Source organism: Sesamum indicum, linkage group LG3 (assembly GCF_026168435.1).
Source record: "Sesamum indicum cultivar Baizhima isolate 11 linkage group LG3, ASM2616843v1, whole genome shotgun sequence".
NCBI classification, from domain to species: domain Eukaryota; kingdom Viridiplantae; phylum Streptophyta; class Magnoliopsida; order Lamiales; family Pedaliaceae; genus Sesamum; species Sesamum indicum.
This window is the reverse complement of record NC_142659.1, coordinates 14466900-14484528: the sequence shown is the minus strand read 5'-3', so window position 1 is coordinate 14484528 and position 17629 is coordinate 14466900. Positions and strand designations below refer to the sequence as shown.

Here is a 17629-nt window from a genome sequence, read left to right as displayed (position 1 = left end):
TGGATAGCCTAACATGCATCCAACCCTATTATATGTTATGTATGAATTGCATTATCTATTTTATTTGTTTTGTGACCTTAATGAAGCTCGTTCCAGTACAAACCACCCACGCTGCTAAGGAATTGCAATAATCATATCGGACGCAGAATATTACTAAATAACCGTTGATTACCAATGAACGTAATGATAGCCTGCACCGTTCACGAAGACGCGCCTAAAGAGTAATAATTACGCGGTTGTGCTGCAGCAGTAAGGGAACTTGGGCATTCCTCCAATAAATACAGCATTACCTCGCATACCGCGTACTGAAGCAACCCAACCAAGTTAAAATTAATAAACACTTTCTTTGAAAAATATTCTTCACTTTTTGAAGAGTCATTGACATAATCAAAATGCCGAGACACAGACGTATGGGATAGGGTCGTCACTTCTATAGTTCAAGGTGGACGCAGAAGGTTGACAACGTGTTCATCGATGCAATCGCGTTCCAGACTTTCCTGGGCAGGCCCCAGTCGGATCGACGGGACGAATATCATGTCGTTGACCTACGCTGCCACCCAGGTGGACAGGTTCGTCCGACGACAATGGCCGGTGAATTTTTACAAAAAAAAAAACTTTGCCTCGTGAGGTTATGCTACGACACCTTCAGAAAAGTTCTGGCAGATCGGAGTATAACATGGGATAAGAACACGAACCGGATGAGAATATTCTGGGTATATTTTTTAAAAACTGAAGCCTTAATATTTTGTATGTAGGTTCGGTACCATAGTAATAACTTTGTCAAATATCCTGTTTTCATGCCATAACCCGGCGAACATAGGCCACACCATTCGCTAGGGCATATCGTTACTCGGGCGAACGCAGGTGGTGGGAAATGAAGGAGATTTTCTGTGGCGATGACGTTACTCCATCTGACGCAACCACGTCTGACGACGGGGATGATTGCAGCCACGGCGGATCTGGGACATATTCGAGGAGAGTGCAACATCAAGGGGAGATTGAGGTAATTGATTTGGCGACAAGTTCGGAAGACAAATGACGGTCGCCGGTCAAAGGTGGAAGGCAGAAGATGGCAGATTGTTTAGGATGGAGGGAAATTGTATAACCCATAATTTGTGTACGGAATTATGTCTGTTACTCAGATGTTGAATATTATACAACTTATCGTTTTGTTACTCCGCACTTGTATTTTAGGGGTTTTGCTTAGCACTCGGTGCGTCTGATGATTTCTGGTTTAAAAGGCATATTAGCATGTTGTATATTTGGAAATGGCATTACGAGCTCCGTAAAGATGCTGTTACGGATTTACGTGTGGGGTATATTCACACAAGATAGTTTGAACAAGTGCCAAATAGCAAAAAAAGGTTAAAAAAAATGTTGTTTCTGTAATGTAGTATGGACGCATAACAAATGAACAAGAAAAATAGCGGAATACAGTAGTCATAAGCATCGGTTGCAACATTCTGCAAGCATTGTTCAGTACATAAATGCAGATCAAACAAAATATATGAGTTCAAAACAAATACAACGAGGATGGTAAGTTTGTGCATAGTGACAGATAGGGTATGTAGCAGAACATAGTGACATTTACAGGCATCAAACCCATTCCAGCCCAGTAGGACGCTAAAATCTTGCTTGCAAGCATTAGAGGAATGAACTTCACTCTGGAATCCCTTGTCAACCCTTGAAAAAGCTCCATCTCCTTGGGATCCTTCACTAATCTATTTGCCACCATCCACTGTTCGTTCTCGTTAAAGCCTTCCAGCTCTCTAACTTGTTGCAAGATCAATGAACGATGTTCCGGATCTCCAAACTCATTTTCAAGGACCCTGGTCAACTTTCCCAAGTGCGCGTTGGCCGATTCACAGAAGTTAGTAACCATCTCAACCAATCTTGGGAAACCATCATGGACATCGCTCGCCCTGCGTTTCCTCAACAAAGATCAACCAGCCCATTTGCCTGCACTAGATGAATTCTGCGTGGGATCAACGTTAGGATTGAAAGAGGAAACCGGTTCATCCTCAAGCCCTACATCACATGGCTCCGGAATACAATCGTCCTCCCGCACATTACATTCTTGCGTCTCAACAATCTCCTCGTTCGTAATGTCGTTGGCCTCTTTAAGTGGGTCCGCGCTTCGTTCTCCAGTTGCATGGTCCCTCCCAAATATTTCTCGCTAAGCAGTAAAAAATGGCCATGTTTTTTGTCTCATCCCCTTGGTGGGTGGATCCATCTGGAACAGCATTACGACGGAGGTAAAAAAATAAGTGAAATGGACAGTATGATATTGGTTAAAGCAGGGAGCAAACGAGCGTTTTACGTTCATACCTTGACGTAATCATCCCAGACTGCATCGTCTTCAACGGTTACCATGTTCCGACTTTTGTCCCAACCAAATCCAGATCTTGTAAGCATAGTGGTCAGAGTAGAGTACTGTTTTTTTCCATACGTGCAGTTTTAAGGAGATGTGTGGTTTTCGGCCTTTATATTGGACTGTGGGAAATGCTTCGTGATAGGCCTCCAATTGGCCCAAATACCCATTCCTGAAACTATTATCGCATTTCTAACCTGTTACCACCAAATTCTTCAGTGCTGCAACCAGATAGTCCTCCGCCAATATAGTCCACATGCGGCAGCCTGAAGGCCTATCTCTGTTCCCACCACGACGACGCGGCATGCTGCTACCCTCATCAGAACCAAGCTCCACATTCTGATTGAAGATTGAGCGGGAAACCGTGCTTAAACCTGCACCAAATAATGTATCGTTAGGTAAACTGTCTGAATACAATAGAATATTACTCAATTACGTGAACTGAACAAGTAATGTGAACTACATTGAAACCATGAAACCAAACAACAAATGAAAAATAAATAGGATGGGTGCGAAAAGAAAGAAGAAATTTATTGTGAACGAGTAGCCATCGAAGAAAAACAACCAAACAAACAAGTGAGAAGAACGAGGATACAAAATGCTTCAACGATGATGTCGTCTCCACTATCGATACACCTAATGCCATTACGCTCTCGTGATTACAGCTCAAATGTCAAATAACAAGTTTGACGTTAGGGACTATGGGAAAAGACTCTAACGAACGTAAGCATCATCATTATTATTGTATAAGAATGGCTCATCAACGGCGGCTTGTCCACTCGTTGTACATCCGACGTGGCCAATGATCCCTCCAAGTGGTTCACGTGGGGCTGGTCTCTATGTTCCAGACAATTTCAGGCTCGTTGTCCGTCTCATCAAGTCCGACAGTAGGCAACTCATTTTCCAGCGGGTCATCGGGCATTTCTTGTCTTAGAAAATTATGCAGTAAGCAGCAGGCCAAGATAACCCTGGTTTGCACCTTGATGGGGTAGAATGACTGACTCCTTAAAATACCCCAGCCCATTTTAAGCAACCCAAACGTACGCTCAATCACATTACGCCTTGATGAGACTCTAAGACCACCTGGTCTGTGGATGACATCACGTAGAATACGGCTATCCGCCGCACTATCCTCCCATTTGGAAAGCACGTAAATAAATTGCATGTTTGGGTTGCAAACACCGAGAACGTTGACAGCAACATGACCCTTGCGGGTTCGGTACCTTCCCTTTTCATCTTCAGGTACGCGAACATCAATGAAAGTCCCATCCAATGCCCCCAGACATCCCTACACAACGGAGTACAATCGTCAAGGGGAAATGACATTTAATATTCAGAACAGGGACCGAATAGACAAGTCCAAAATTATGTGTGCATTTGGGACCAAACAAACAATACGAATTGTACCTTAAACCATTTCCAGCGGGGGTCCACGCATTCGTCGGTAATAGGAGTTGGCCTAGCCAAAAGGACATTGTACAACTTAATCACTGAATTCAGGACACGGTGAAAATGTTTGTGGATCGTGTTGCCGGAACGTATAAAATCATGTTTCACCATGCTATTCTTTTTGTGATGGGACACAATGCTAAGGAAAATAGCTACCTGCTCGGCTACGCTTAGGTTTTTGGTCGGGGTCACACCACCTGAGTACTGAAGCATGTAGCACAACCGACTGTTGCGGTCCATCCGGAGATTGCGCAGGCATGAGTCGTCTGAAACGGAAATCAGCCTATGAAGATGGTGAATCTGGTTCGGGATCCTAGTACTCATCACGTATCTCGAGGGCCATGTAGACGTCGGTTAGGGTTTCGACCGCCAAGGTATTTGGTAACATAAGAGAATATAGTTATAGCTACGGATAGCTCGTCGAACAAAAATCATAGAAGACACAAAGATTAAAAGACAAAAAAGTAGATTCACAGACAAGTTTTGGGCCACATGCAAGTCACCGGACTGGAAGAACTCACATTGCCGGCTGGAACATAGTGTGGATGCAGAAGGAATCCTGTAGAGGGAAGATTTGAAATGATGTGGAAGGCGTTGGTGGGAAATGAAAAGTGACAGAGAATTGAAGTCGGTGGGTGGACCTGAGTAATGTCGTCATTTCTGGTAGAAAAGAAAGGATACAAATATAAATTCGGCAGGTGCAGAAAAGTGGGATTACTCAACGGGATTCAAATCCCAACCCCCTAGCCCGGATTCATATCAGGGGTTTTATCCATCCCAGTTCCGAGCTTTTGTCTTTCATCCCGAGCTACGCAGTTTGGAAGTAAACGATGGGCTAACCCCGACTAAGGCGAAAATCCCTTGTATTCCAAATTAGTAAACACGGCCTTAAAGCATGATGCTTCTCGATCCAAATCCAGGTTAGACCCATTGTCATCCTTAAAAGGAAACATGCATGATTCATTATTCGTCATTGCAATCAATGTACAAAACGCTAGGCCTAACACTGCTTAGTCCCTCTTGAAAACTGCCCGCCAATGAGGTCAAATTTAGGAGAAATCATAGAACAAGATACATTTTGCATTAAATTTAAGGATTTATTAATTCAGATAGAAATAAATTTTAAACCAAGACAAATGTGATGCATATACTGATATTAGGTATAATAAATCAATCTTAGTATATACAAATCAACATAAACTTTAATTTTTTATGGGACAAACCGACAACCTTAGACTGAAAATTTCGACTCAGAGTCAAATTAGGGTAAAATACAAAAAATGGGGAATCAAAATGACAGGTTTTGCGACAAACCGATGGCGTTTGATTAGTCACCTCAGCCTAAAGTAAACTTACATGAAAGTTGAAGGACATGTTCACCTGTAGCAGTACATGCGCAACCTAAGACTAGTACACATGCCATATGAATTTGAACCAATTATTTGAGATGTGTTCGTTCACGTAATTACTTGATTTGACGTGATTATGATTATGATTGTGATTGTGACTGTGACTAGTATCTAAATCAGGCCTCATTTTTGTGTTATGTTTTCATACAATTTATAAGGTTGATATTAAGCCTTTTTTATGCTTTACTTTAAAAAAATTTAATTTATCAGATTTTAGAGATTCTGATTATTCTTATGATGTTGATAGAAATTTTGGATGGAAAGAACGAAAAGGAAGTTGATATGGAAACGTTTTATATTGAGGGTAAAATTTTTAATTTCAAAGTTCCAAAATTTTTTTGGGTAAAAGTAAATTTTATTAAGTAAAAAATATAATAATACAATACATCTTGCTTAATCTAAGCGGTTTCCTCGACAGGTCAAAGAATCCGTCATAAGCGATAAAGCGCACAAGTGCTAATAGCAGTAGGTAATTCTACACTAAGAATCCTCTACTGCACATCTCGAACCATCAGCGCACCCACAGTACGTGTATCTCTATGTACTCCATCAAATCGCCTAATGTTGCACTCACGCCAGATATAATACTCACACGAAGCCAAAAGAGCGCGATAAACTGTAAAAATATAGTATTTGCCTCTCCATTTACGAGCAACCCATAAAAATTTACTCCAAAACTACAATCAAATGAGATGCAAGTTCTGCAAAGGAATTCTCATCAAGGTTGAGTGTCTGGTCAAGTCCTCAGATTTGTTAAAAATAAATTTGAAATCAATATGAATGCACTAAGGATCAATGCTGAGATCTTCTCCGACACTGTCATCATGCTATTAGTATTTTATCAGTATAATCTATAAATGTATTACTAATTATGTTTGATGATAATATTATAGATAATTTTTGTCACTAATAATTATATAGTGACAAGATAATATTATTTTTACTTAATAAATATTTTTAATAATAGCTTTAAAATTATCATTTGATAATTTATCACTAATATCATATTTTCTGACAATGACTGTGAAATAGTAAAGTAAGAGAGGGGTCATCATGCTGAGCAAATGCACGTTGTATCCTCGATTTTCTTCTGAAACATATCTAATTTAATTGTTTACTAAAAAACTGAGGAAATATTTTTTCATATAAGATCAAAATGTTATTTTAGAAAATAAAATGATAAAAATATCGACTAATTTAAGTTAATTATGGGACCAAAAAAATATATTTAATCCTCCTATTTATTACTAATTATATACACGTATATGACAAGAAAAAAAATTAAGTCAAAATATGATAAAACTCAACATATATATATATCAACATTTTTTATAAATATAACTTTTATTAAATAAATGGTAATATATCGCTGCTCAAAATCAAAATCAACTTTTTCCGGACAGTGAATTATACGTTAGAAGCCAATTGCGAAAAGAGGAGAAAAGATTGTACGATAAAAGGAAGAAAATATGAGCAAAGTTGAAGAAGATAAGTTTGATTTTTTAGTACCATTTTAGGTATTTGTCAATTTATTTGAGTCAGAATTGTAGAATTCGAGCTAGACAATATCAAGAAAATTTATATATTGTAATTAACTACAATTGAAATACAAATATCTTTGAATTATGAAAACAAAAAAGTTCTATTGTAGCATTTGGAAAATATCTTCAATAATTATTATTATAATTTTCTCAGGGTAAATAACAATTAATTCCTCTGAAGTTTGATATAATTGTGAATATCTCCTCAGTGTTTAAAAACTACAAATACCCTCATAAAATGGAAAATAAATTATGCAGCCCTTAAATAAAGATGTGGAAATTACTACTTACCGTTCCTCAATATTTTTTTAAAAACAAAATACTTTTTTCTAAAAAAAAATTGAGGGTGGTTAAAGTAAATAATCTGAAGGGCGTATTAGTTTATAAAAATATTTTTAAAAATCTAAAATATATGTAAAATTATAATGCGTAATACAAAATGGTATTTTGGTTAATTCACCATAAAAATTTAAATGAAAACCTGACGAAAAATAATGGAATGGGCTCGTTGTTAGATAAACTTATAATTATGTCAAACTTTAAGACATGCGATAATATTTTTTTAATATTTCTCTTAAATTTTGTATTTTGAATGCCTCACCTGTAGACTTTCTTATTCAATTAAGAGCATGACACCAAAAATGACAAATTCGAACACTCAATGGAATTCCTAGGAGTCATCGATCCTTGAGTAGTATTTGAGGTTGTCCAAGCGGACGTTGGCGTGTACTCAAATACTACGTAATTTCAATCTTCTTCGATGCTCTCGAAACTATCAGCTTGTTTTGGAAGAAAACTACTTGAGGGCGTCAGCTGTATTTTCAAGGCCTATGGTCACATGCCCGTGATCGGGTTTTGTTATCTTTTTCTTTGATTTGGTTGATCGACAATTAAACTTAATTGATATAGATTGAAATCCACGTGATCGTCGAAAGAACTGGTTTTTCAAGCGGTTCGAGGTTGCTACCTCTTCCAAACTAGTGATTGGGCCCTAAGAAAATAAACAGATCTTTAGGCTTGTTGGATGGCCCCCAACTAAAACCCTCCAATGCTTAAATCAGTGTTTAGTTTTAAAGTCACGAAAGCAAGTCGCTGGCGAAATGGAGAGCCAAAGCGACTAGAAAGTAAAAAGTGATGAAGTCAACATACCATTAATGACTGGGGGTATTTATAGAGTGAAGCTGGGGGTCTGTTTGGTCCAATGCATGTCTACCACGTGTCTCGGCTCCTACGGTCGGGTCGCGACCCGATCCGATAAAAAAGCGCGGATCCCGCTGGCAAATTTGTAATTTTGTGCCCTTTCAGAGACAAAATAGTCTTCTTCCTCTAAATTAGGATTTACCTATATCACTAGTAAATGATACTCGTAATTTAAACAGCGTTCATAAATATCACAATTTTATTTTGAATAAACATCTTGTCAGTTAATTATTAAAATTTATAAATCTTCATTTATAATTATATGGAACTCTTATCTACCTCAATTTACAGTAAAACCTTTATAAATTAATAAACTCTCTAAAATAATAATATCTTTCGATCCTAACTTGGGCCTTTAAAAAATCATCAAATTCGATAAGATTATAAGATAATAATTTTTCAAAATTTTTTTTTATAAATATTAGGTCCCATTAAAAGTACCTAATATTCATTTTAAGATTGTTGTGCGTACTAAGATGCACCAAATTATCCACAAGTGTTCTAATGTGAGTGCCACTGAATATCAAACAATCTTTTTCAAAAATTACTTGCAAGATCATTGACTAATATAAATATATTCTCATTTTTTGCACGAGAATGAATTCATACGAAATTAAATATACATATTTTACACTGAAAATTTTAAAATAAAAACATAAACAAACAGGGCTGCCTGTTTGATTCCCATTTGGACCGCAAGGCCAAAAGCGTCTTATTACAACTAAACAAACACAAGAACAGAAGAAGAAGAAAAAGGACAACACAGGACAGATGGACAGAGAGACAGACAAACGGATGTCGGCAAGAAGATCTGTCCAGATGACACGTACGGCTGCTAAGTGCTGACGTGGAATTCACTACCTAATAACTACTATTAATTTTAATTAATTAATTATCTAAGGTTGTACCACAGGGACATGGATCTGCTGCTGCTGCGGCTGTTGCTGCAGGTTCAATCTTGAGCAGGAACGTACCATCTCCCCAGGCAAAGGTATCACCGGGATATTATCGCAGTTGCAGATTTCAATCATGAATCCATCCGGGTCGTGGAAGAACAGTTGATCAACGTAGATTCCTCCCTCTTCTACTCTCTGCCGCACCCAATCAATCCCCATTTCCGTCAGCTTCTTCTCCACCATGCCCATGTTCTCGCACTGCCATAAGAAAAGTACATCACCCACGGGAACTCGTGCACATTACGACGTCGTCTAATTGTCCGCTTCAGATCTCATTTAATTTTATATTTTATTTTTTATTTTATATATATATATAATTAGGGCTGGATGGAGTTTTGAGTTTAAAGGTCAAATTAATTAATCAAACGATGTTAATCACATTCATCTTAGTCTCGTCTAATTATAGTAATTAATACTATTAAGTATGCATGATTGCGATTGATGAGAGATATACAAAGTGCCCATTTCTGTCGTTTCTCCGTGGATTCCCAATCCAGTTCCACGTCACCTCAACGGCGACCACCTCTCGTGCATATTAATCTACTTTACTTTAATACTAATTATTATTAATTAATAATTGTTGAGTCCCCATAACTTTTTAATTAGAAAAGGGTCCGAATTTAATGCCCCTCGAGCTTCTTCTACTTGCATAATAATAGTTTAAAATTTATTATCTTTATTGCTGTATTTATTACCAAACTATTGACGTAATTAATCATAAATCTTGGAACTTTTGATATATCTTATGACGCAATCGTTCTTTTTATTACATTTGGATAAAACAAAAATGCAATTTACTCTGTATAATTTTCCAAATATGTAAATAATCCTATAAAAAAAAATAAAAATTTATTTATTTACGACATCATAGAGCTAATTAATTGCACTAAACCCTTTGAATAAATAATAAGAGGGAGTAAATGAAGAAAAATAATTACCTGGAAGGAAATGTGATTATCCTTAGGGTTAATCACGGTTTTCTTCGGCAGACTCTCAGGATCCTCCGATTGCAGGAGATGTATCCCAATTCCGTGACCAAACAACCTGCAAACACGTCAGGCACACGCTTCTGTAAGTATTCATGTAAGCAACCTACCGTCCCCAACACATGCTGACTCGTGACGCTGATCAGACCCGACCACAAAAAAAATGGAGAGAATTAAAGAAAAATATATAATCACAGCCCATTAAAATTAAAAAAAAAAAACAAAGAGTCAGGTGTTTTATTCTCGTATACCATGCTCCATCAAAGTTGAAGGAGCCGGGCCTTCGTACAGGCATAAAGCCAAGAACGTTGTGATAGAAATGAGTGGATTGATCGACTGATTGGCAGACGAGGGAGATGTGGTTGAGGGAGGAGAGGTGCAGCGGATTCCCTTTGTTCTCCTTCATATTCGAGCAGCAGATATTTTTCGTTAAAAATTCAAAGATTTTCGGCGAGATTAATGAAGGGGGGCGGGGATATTGTGGATATGGTTTGGGACAGGAGAAATGATTATTAATTAGGAGGTGTATAGAGAAAGAGAGAGAGAGAGGCGACGGAGAAGGCGGAACGATTGGAAATAGCAGCTACGTGCGTGCGTTTATATAGAGAAAAATAGATGGGAGAGTGGTTACAGCAACGTGAGGGTTGCCACTTGGGGACTTTGATTTGTACAGGTGTAGGGCGTTGGATGTCTCTGCCACGTTACATCCCACCTTGCTGACTCAGATCAGAGTTACATCGGATAATTTTGGTGTGTGATTCACCAGCCGTCCAAACATACTCCATATTACGTCCGGACGTTTGGATATTCAATTTGGTTTGAATGGGTATGATTATTTTTTTTATAGGGATAATTATACTTTTTTTTTAAGAAATTTAGTATAGGTGTACGTAGATCTATATGATTTAAAAAATTATATTTGGTATCCTTGATATTTATTTTCTTTCAATGAATCAATCACATATTAGTCAAAATTTATGAAATTTATTGATATCAGTAAAAAAAAAAGAATAATAATTTATATTTATTTTTAATTGTTTCATTACTGATTTTTGCGGATCAAATAATTTTTTCTGATCAAAATACCCTTATACATCTTCATATAGACTAATGCATGAAGGAGGTATATATTCACATTTTTAAGGGCAATTTGGTCGAAAAAAAATTATTTGACTCTCAATCAATTAGTAGTAAGTCAATATGGGGTAAATATAAATAATTCTTTAATTTTGTTTTGTTAATATTAGCAAATTTCATGAATTTTGACTAATAGATGGATATATTTATTGGACAAAAATAAACGTCAATGATAATAGATTTAAATTTTTAAATCACAAAAAGTGTATGTATAATTATACAAATCCTAGAGGAGGGCGATGTAATTATTCTTGATTTTTATAAATTGTGGATTTTGGGTTATTTGAACCCATTTTATTTAATAAATGGAGTCGATTATCAGGTACATAAAGGATACCTTAATCGAGTACCTGATATTTATTTTAAACTTTTAAAAATAAAAAAATAAAAGTAAAAATATGAATTATATAAGTTTATCTACTAATTTAATTTAATTGTGATTTTATACCATTTCTAAACATTTAATAAGTTCATATCGTAATTTGATATTAAATTTACATATCACATGTGCACTGTATGTGATGTTCTCCAGATAAAAAAAAATAATTAAAAATCAAGCATATATAACAAAGTAAATTTACAGAGTTGAAATGTAAATTGACATTAAAAAAAGTAAACATAATAATAAAATATAATAAACCCCTATTATTAAAGGTATTGTGCGGATTAGATAATAAAACTAGATTCCATAATTAATTAAAAATTTCTGATTATGAATCTCACCAATTAAATAATTAATTAATTGATCTTATGTTACAGAAATCTTCGCTATTTTTAATGCATTTGATTTTTCATAATCTAATATTATTAGTTTTACTTAAATTTAAACAATAATATTTGGATATGCAACTGATCGCTTTCATGACTAGAAAAGTTTGTGAGACCGAAGGTACCAATTTATTTTGGTACAGCTAACATCAGTCAATTTGTGGGCCCCAGACACGTCAGCTGTTCATCTTGCTCTTCGGACAACTCATGTTTTTCTTTTTAAGGTAACAATTACATATATAATTATATTAACATCTCGATATTAAAATTACATAAATTAAATTAATAAGTTAACATGATAAAAAATAATAAATAAATTATAATAACTTATATAAAATAATAGGTAATTATTCAAACCTCTAGAGAGACTTGAGCTCGTGACCTCAAATTTGCATGTGCGAAACTTTATTCAATTTTTCATTTAAGTATATGAATGAAATAAAAATATAATGAAAAAATTATTATAAATAGGCAATTTTTAAACTTTTCTTTATCAATTATATGCATAAATAATAGAATATTATTAATAAAAAAATTAAGAATATTTGAGTTTGCCACTTCTATATCATTTTTTCTTCTCTTGTTTTTTCAATATTTTTAATATTTTATTTATTAATTGATATATTTTTAAAATTTAAATTAATTATGCACACATATTTGAGTTTGTCACATATATTAGTATATAATATTCACAAAAATAAGACATTATTACAAAAATTAGACTATAATCCATATCTGTAAGACTCGAATCTACAACTAAGAGCTCTCCACCTCACCACTGAAATAAGGCTGCATTGACGACTGTGTTGTACTTTGTTATAACTTAATTTATGATTTGTACCCTTGAGATATTTTGGTCTTGATATATGTCTCCATCTTTGGGTTGTGCTACAATTAAAACGCATCTCTAGAATTGAAGAAATGGATTGAAATATATTTATAATTCTTACAATAATTGATGTAGAACAATACATTTAAAAAAAAAAAAAACATATAATAGAATGTCAAGATCATAAATGGGAGGTGAAAATTATACTTGATCCATACACTGCATATATAAATAAGCATTGCTATAACCTACCAATGACCAATCCTATGAAATTGGAAGTGTAAGAAAACAAGAAACCCTATACTAAATAAATACATTTTAGGTGATGATCTTCCTCCCCAAAAAGATCATTGTAACTAATTGTTTCTGCTAAAAGAGCATTTATGATAGGCACACTTGCTATTAGAGGTTGCTTTACAACAATCATTATCTTTCTTTTATTTTTTTTAGAGTAAATTATAACGAGTTCGCATCATTATAAATATTTTTTATTATTTGAAATATTATCAATACTCTCTAATATTTGATAAAATTATATAATTTTTGAATGAAAATTTAGAATTGTTAATTTTGTCCTTACTATATTATTTTAATAAAAATTAGTAAGAAAATCATTTGAGTTGGATGAAAACTTTGGAAAAATTGTAAAAGAATATGTCCACTTAGTTCATAAAAAAATATAAAACATATTTTTTTAATTAATAAGTAAATTTATAATTAATAGTACACAAAAAGATTTGTTCAACTCACCGCAAAAAATGAATGAAAATCTAACGAAAACTAATAAATTAATGGACTAATTGTTGTACGACTGTTAAAATCATAGTCATTATGCTAGTTGTTGGATGACTGTTAATATGAACGTGTGGATAGTTTCGATTTCAATTACTATTACGGGTTAAGACAGACTTTAAGGAATATAGATAAAAAGTGTGTCCGCGTAAACTTATAAGATATCGGAAACTTTTAAACTCTTTAAGAAAATGTAGGGAGTTGATCACTTATTCCTAATATCGTAACAATTTTCTTCAAATTAATTACTAATTTACTTGTACCAATATCTTATAAACTCCGTAATCTTATTTTATTTAAATATTTCATGATGTTATTAGTAAACTAAGATATGATATATTATAAATTCTAAAAACATCTTATAAGATGTAAAATATTTTAAACAAGCTCAACAAACACCTCTAACTTTGTATCCGGTGCTTGTGATATAGGTACATATACTTGGCCAATGAAATCATTATCTTTCTCTTATATATATATATATATATATATATATATATATAAATTTGAATGGTTTTGACTTCAATTACTGTAATTTTTAGAATAAATCATAATTATTTCTCCTGAAATTTGGTATAATATTAAATACTTTTTATACCTTCCTGATTTTAATGTCCGCCTAATAACGAGCCTATTTCAGTTAGGTTTTCATTCAATTTTTATAGTGAACTGACCAAAATACCCTTTTAAATTATGAATTATAATTTTATATATTTTATAATTTTTTTAAAGTTTTTTATGAACCAATATTCTCTCTAAATTATTTCTTTTACCCACTTTCAATTTTTTTTATATTTTCTCAAATATTCTTTTTCTTTTTTAGAAAAGTTCAACAGGGGTAAAATAGTAATACCACTTCAGCATCTAAGGGCTATATAATTATTTTTCATTTGAGGAGGGGTATTTGTAATTTTTCAAACAACAAAAAATATTAATAATTATGTCAAATCTTAAGAGAGACAGTTGTAATGTACCCTAATTTCTAAAAAAAAAAATTTGAAGCATAATTTCACTTTTCTCGAATGAAATTTATCCCCACTATACGATGATGTCATATTAATGCACTTTTAGAATATGATGATGACCACCCGAGGCTCAACGAGCAGCGATTTCCGAAAGCCTCTTTTCATAAATAACTCAAAAACTTGATCAATATGAAGTGAAAGAATCGACAATCATTCATCAAAACAAATTCTTGAAACAAGATCCATCCAACAGGAAAGATATGCAAAAATAATGCCCTAAAATGTCAAGTTACAATCAAGAATAATTGTAACCTTTTTTTTGTTATTATTTCACATCTTGTTACGATTTAATGCAATTTACCTTCATATGATATTATAAATGAGTAAATTACCCCCTTATAAAAAAAATAATAGCAATTTACTCATTCTGTGTATTTTAAAATGAAACAATTTTACCCTTATGTTTAAGGAAGTAAAGTGTTGTATTTTCAAAAAACACAGTGAAGTGAATTATTATTATTTTTTATAATGGGATAATTTGCTCATTTACAATATCACAAAAAATTTATTATATTTTTCCCGATTTTGTTACTCATTGTATTGTTTTTTTTTCCTGCAGTGGCAATAAGATATATGTGATGGACTCATATCACAGCTGGCTAGTTAGCCATATTTGTCATTATTAATTTGCCCTATAGTGATTATTAATTAGGTTTAATTAAAATAAGAGGCATTATTAGTTTAGTAGCGCCGACGTTTACCAACTGAGGCAGGGATCCGTTAGCTTGTAATGAAGACAAACCAACAAATACAAGACATGATTTCATAATCCACTTCTTTCATTAATTATTAGATAATTAATGATCATAATTTGTAGTTTATTATTATTCTTAATTGATTGTCTTATCATCCTCAGCCCAGCTTTATTGAAGTTAGGCACTCAAAATATAAAAGGAACAAAGATAGCTCTACAGCCTTCTCATATGTTCTCCATTGGTCATGTGAGTTCTACTCTTATTTTACTAGCTAGTATATATATATATATATATATTAGACACATTTTTTCAACAAAATCATATAACTTTTGTTAAATAGACAATATTTTATGTAAGGGTGTCCAATTAGGACGAACAAGTTTGTACTGTATCATTTGAAATTGTTCGTAGAAATGAAGTCATGCATCCTTCATTACAAGAAGTTAATTGTTCCTTGCATTTACGGTGACTATGGCTTAAAAATTATGCTAGAGCATAATATTATATATATATATATATATCAATATGACCAAATAAGCCAATGCACTAAAAACTTTAAATGTTTTACAACAATTCATTAATTAATGGGATAATTAATTACATTTACATTCTTGATCTATAATTATTATAATTTACCTTATTTAATATTGATAATTGACATATTAATTATCGATAATTGAAATCGATCGTGTATAACAAGTGTTCGACTGATTAACTCCACAACCCAAGATATTTAATCGAATGGAACATGTAAATGAAACAAATGATTGAAGCAACCATTTTTATAAACTACAACACAACAACTGCTACTACTACTTTCACCTGTGCTAATTATTAATCGTCATTTGAGTCAATTATTTTAATTAAAATCGTGTGACACCATTAAATATCAACTAAATTCATGCATCAACAATGAACCAAACTATATATACTTCTTCATCAATGCAAATCAAATCAATTATTGATCAAGTCCTTCTCAGGATTTCACCTGTCGCGGTCGCAACCATTCCATCCATCATGATTAAATTTTAGTACAATCCCAAAAATATCGGAACTCGCCTACTATTTAATTACAAAATATCACATTATGTATACTGATACAAAGAACAAAGACAGAAACGACGATTTGTGATATCATTATACAAAATTTTAAAACACCAATTATATTCTTAAATATTATACATATATAATTACTACCTCATCTTTTAACTGTCAATATATTATCATATTTATCCTCCATTCTCATTCATGTTAATCGCTGGTCTACTTTTAATCATATGATATTTTTATTTTTAAAATTTGTATTGTTCGTATCTGATTATATATAAGAAGTATTGCGTGTCATTACTAATAGAAGGAAGCAACATAAATATTAGATAATAATCGTGTATCTGATTTGCCAGCAACATGATAATACAAGTAGGGATTCTTCTCCAGGTAAGTTGGATATGTAGGGACATAATAAATAATTGGATGGTTGATGCTGTACAAAAAGCCCGGTGGATGCGCACGCCATCCACATTAAATTATTACGGAAGCAGCATGTAATTTGCAGAGACGTGTGATTTTCGGTCACAAGATCTTGGACATATTTCACATTGTAGAATGGTAACCTCTCAGACAACCCTATTCGACTATTACAGCGGCGTGGAGTTGAAACTCCTTATATACTAATTGATATTACAAAACTATTAATGAATGAGAAATAATAAAGAAAGAACAAATCTTAAAGATGTTACAGATCTGTAGTGTAGGCTCAGGAATATCCAGATTCCGTTCAAGAACACACAAAGCACCGTTCACACAGAACCGATCAACCCACGGTTGCTCCACCTCCAATCCGACACCACAAGGTTCTCAAATCTCACGATAAACCTCTAGAAATCACTTAGATTTCTCAGTCACAAAGACCCACAAAGAATGTATATGTTCACTAAGAATGATTTCGAGAGAGAGAGAGAGAGAGAGAGAGGGAAGAGGAGTGTTTCAATCAATTTTTCTTGTTTTTCAGCCGAAAGGGGTCAAGGCCTTTTATAGAGGAAAGGATGGCATAAGAGAATGCCTTGGTCACCATGTTTACTAGCAATCAGAGATTTACGGGACATGGAATTTAGAGAGAGAAAAGTGGGTGAGAGTCCTTCGGCGCATGAATGTGAAGAGGATGAAGTGAAATTTGGGGTTGCAACAAAAAATAAGAAAGGGAGAGAAAGAACCTCAGCCGGGTTTTAGAGATGGGCCTCCAAGTGGGTTTCTCTTGATTCTTGATTTTGGGTCATACTTAATTACATGCTCCACCTTGGACCAAAGACCTAATGGTTATAGATCAGGAGTTGGGAATCTGGTATATTCATCATTGCCACGTCGTCCTCTATGCGTACCTGCAACAACAAAAGACTAACAATTCCAACAGTAGTTAGTCGGGAACAAAATTTAGAATTTTCAGACACATACAGAACTTTTCAACAAGTATT

At 33.8% G+C, this 17629-nt stretch overlaps 2 protein-coding genes across 2 annotated transcripts; both read right to left on the bottom strand.

Annotated features, from left to right (window-relative positions):
- Window positions 1-2563: 2563 nt before the first annotated feature.
- Window positions 2564-4168, bottom strand: LOC148788686 (uncharacterized). Its single transcript, XM_088878091.1, has 3 exons — window positions 3779-4168; window positions 3416-3659; window positions 2564-2745 (listed from the first exon to the last, which is right to left on the bottom strand). Exons 1-3 carry the CDS (start codon window positions 4142-4144, stop codon window positions 2564-2566), a joined length of 792 nt encoding a protein of 263 aa, XP_088734217.1. The 5' UTR covers window positions 4145-4168.
- A 4361-nt stretch (window positions 4169-8529) lies between these two features.
- On the bottom strand, window positions 8530-10498 carry LOC105157526 (glyoxylase I 4). The gene is made up of 3 exons (XM_011073928.3): window positions 10164-10498; window positions 9865-9970; window positions 8530-9124 (listed from the first exon to the last, which is right to left on the bottom strand). The coding sequence occupies exons 1-3, from the start codon at window positions 10316-10318 to the stop codon at window positions 8867-8869; spliced, it is 519 nt and encodes a 172-aa protein (XP_011072230.1). The 5' UTR covers window positions 10319-10498; the 3' UTR covers window positions 8530-8866.
- Between the last annotated feature and the right edge of the window lie 7131 nt (window positions 10499-17629).

Coding starts and splice junctions, on each gene's coding strand:
- LOC105157526 (XM_011073928.3), bottom strand. CDS start 10,318: ATGAAGGAGAACAAAGGGAATCCGCTGCACCTCTCCTCCCTCAACCAC. Junction 9,971..10,163: donor TTCAACTTTGATGGAGCATG/GTATACGAGAAT, acceptor ACGTGTTTGCAG/GTTGTTTGGTCACGGAATTG. Junction 9,125..9,864: donor ATAATCACATTTCCTTCCAG/GTAATTATTTTT, acceptor TTCTTATGGCAG/TGCGAGAACATGGGCATGGT.
- LOC148788686 (XM_088878091.1), bottom strand. CDS start 4,144: ATGAGTACTAGGATCCCGAACCAGATTCACCATCTTCATAGGCTGATT. Junction 3,660..3,778: donor CCCGCTGGAAATGGTTTAAG/GTACAATTCGTA, acceptor TCCGTTGTGTAG/GGATGTCTGGGGGCATTGGA. Junction 2,746..3,415: donor AAGGCGTAATGTGATTGAGC/GTACGTTTGGGT, acceptor TATTTGGTGCAG/GTTTAAGCACGGTTTCCCGC.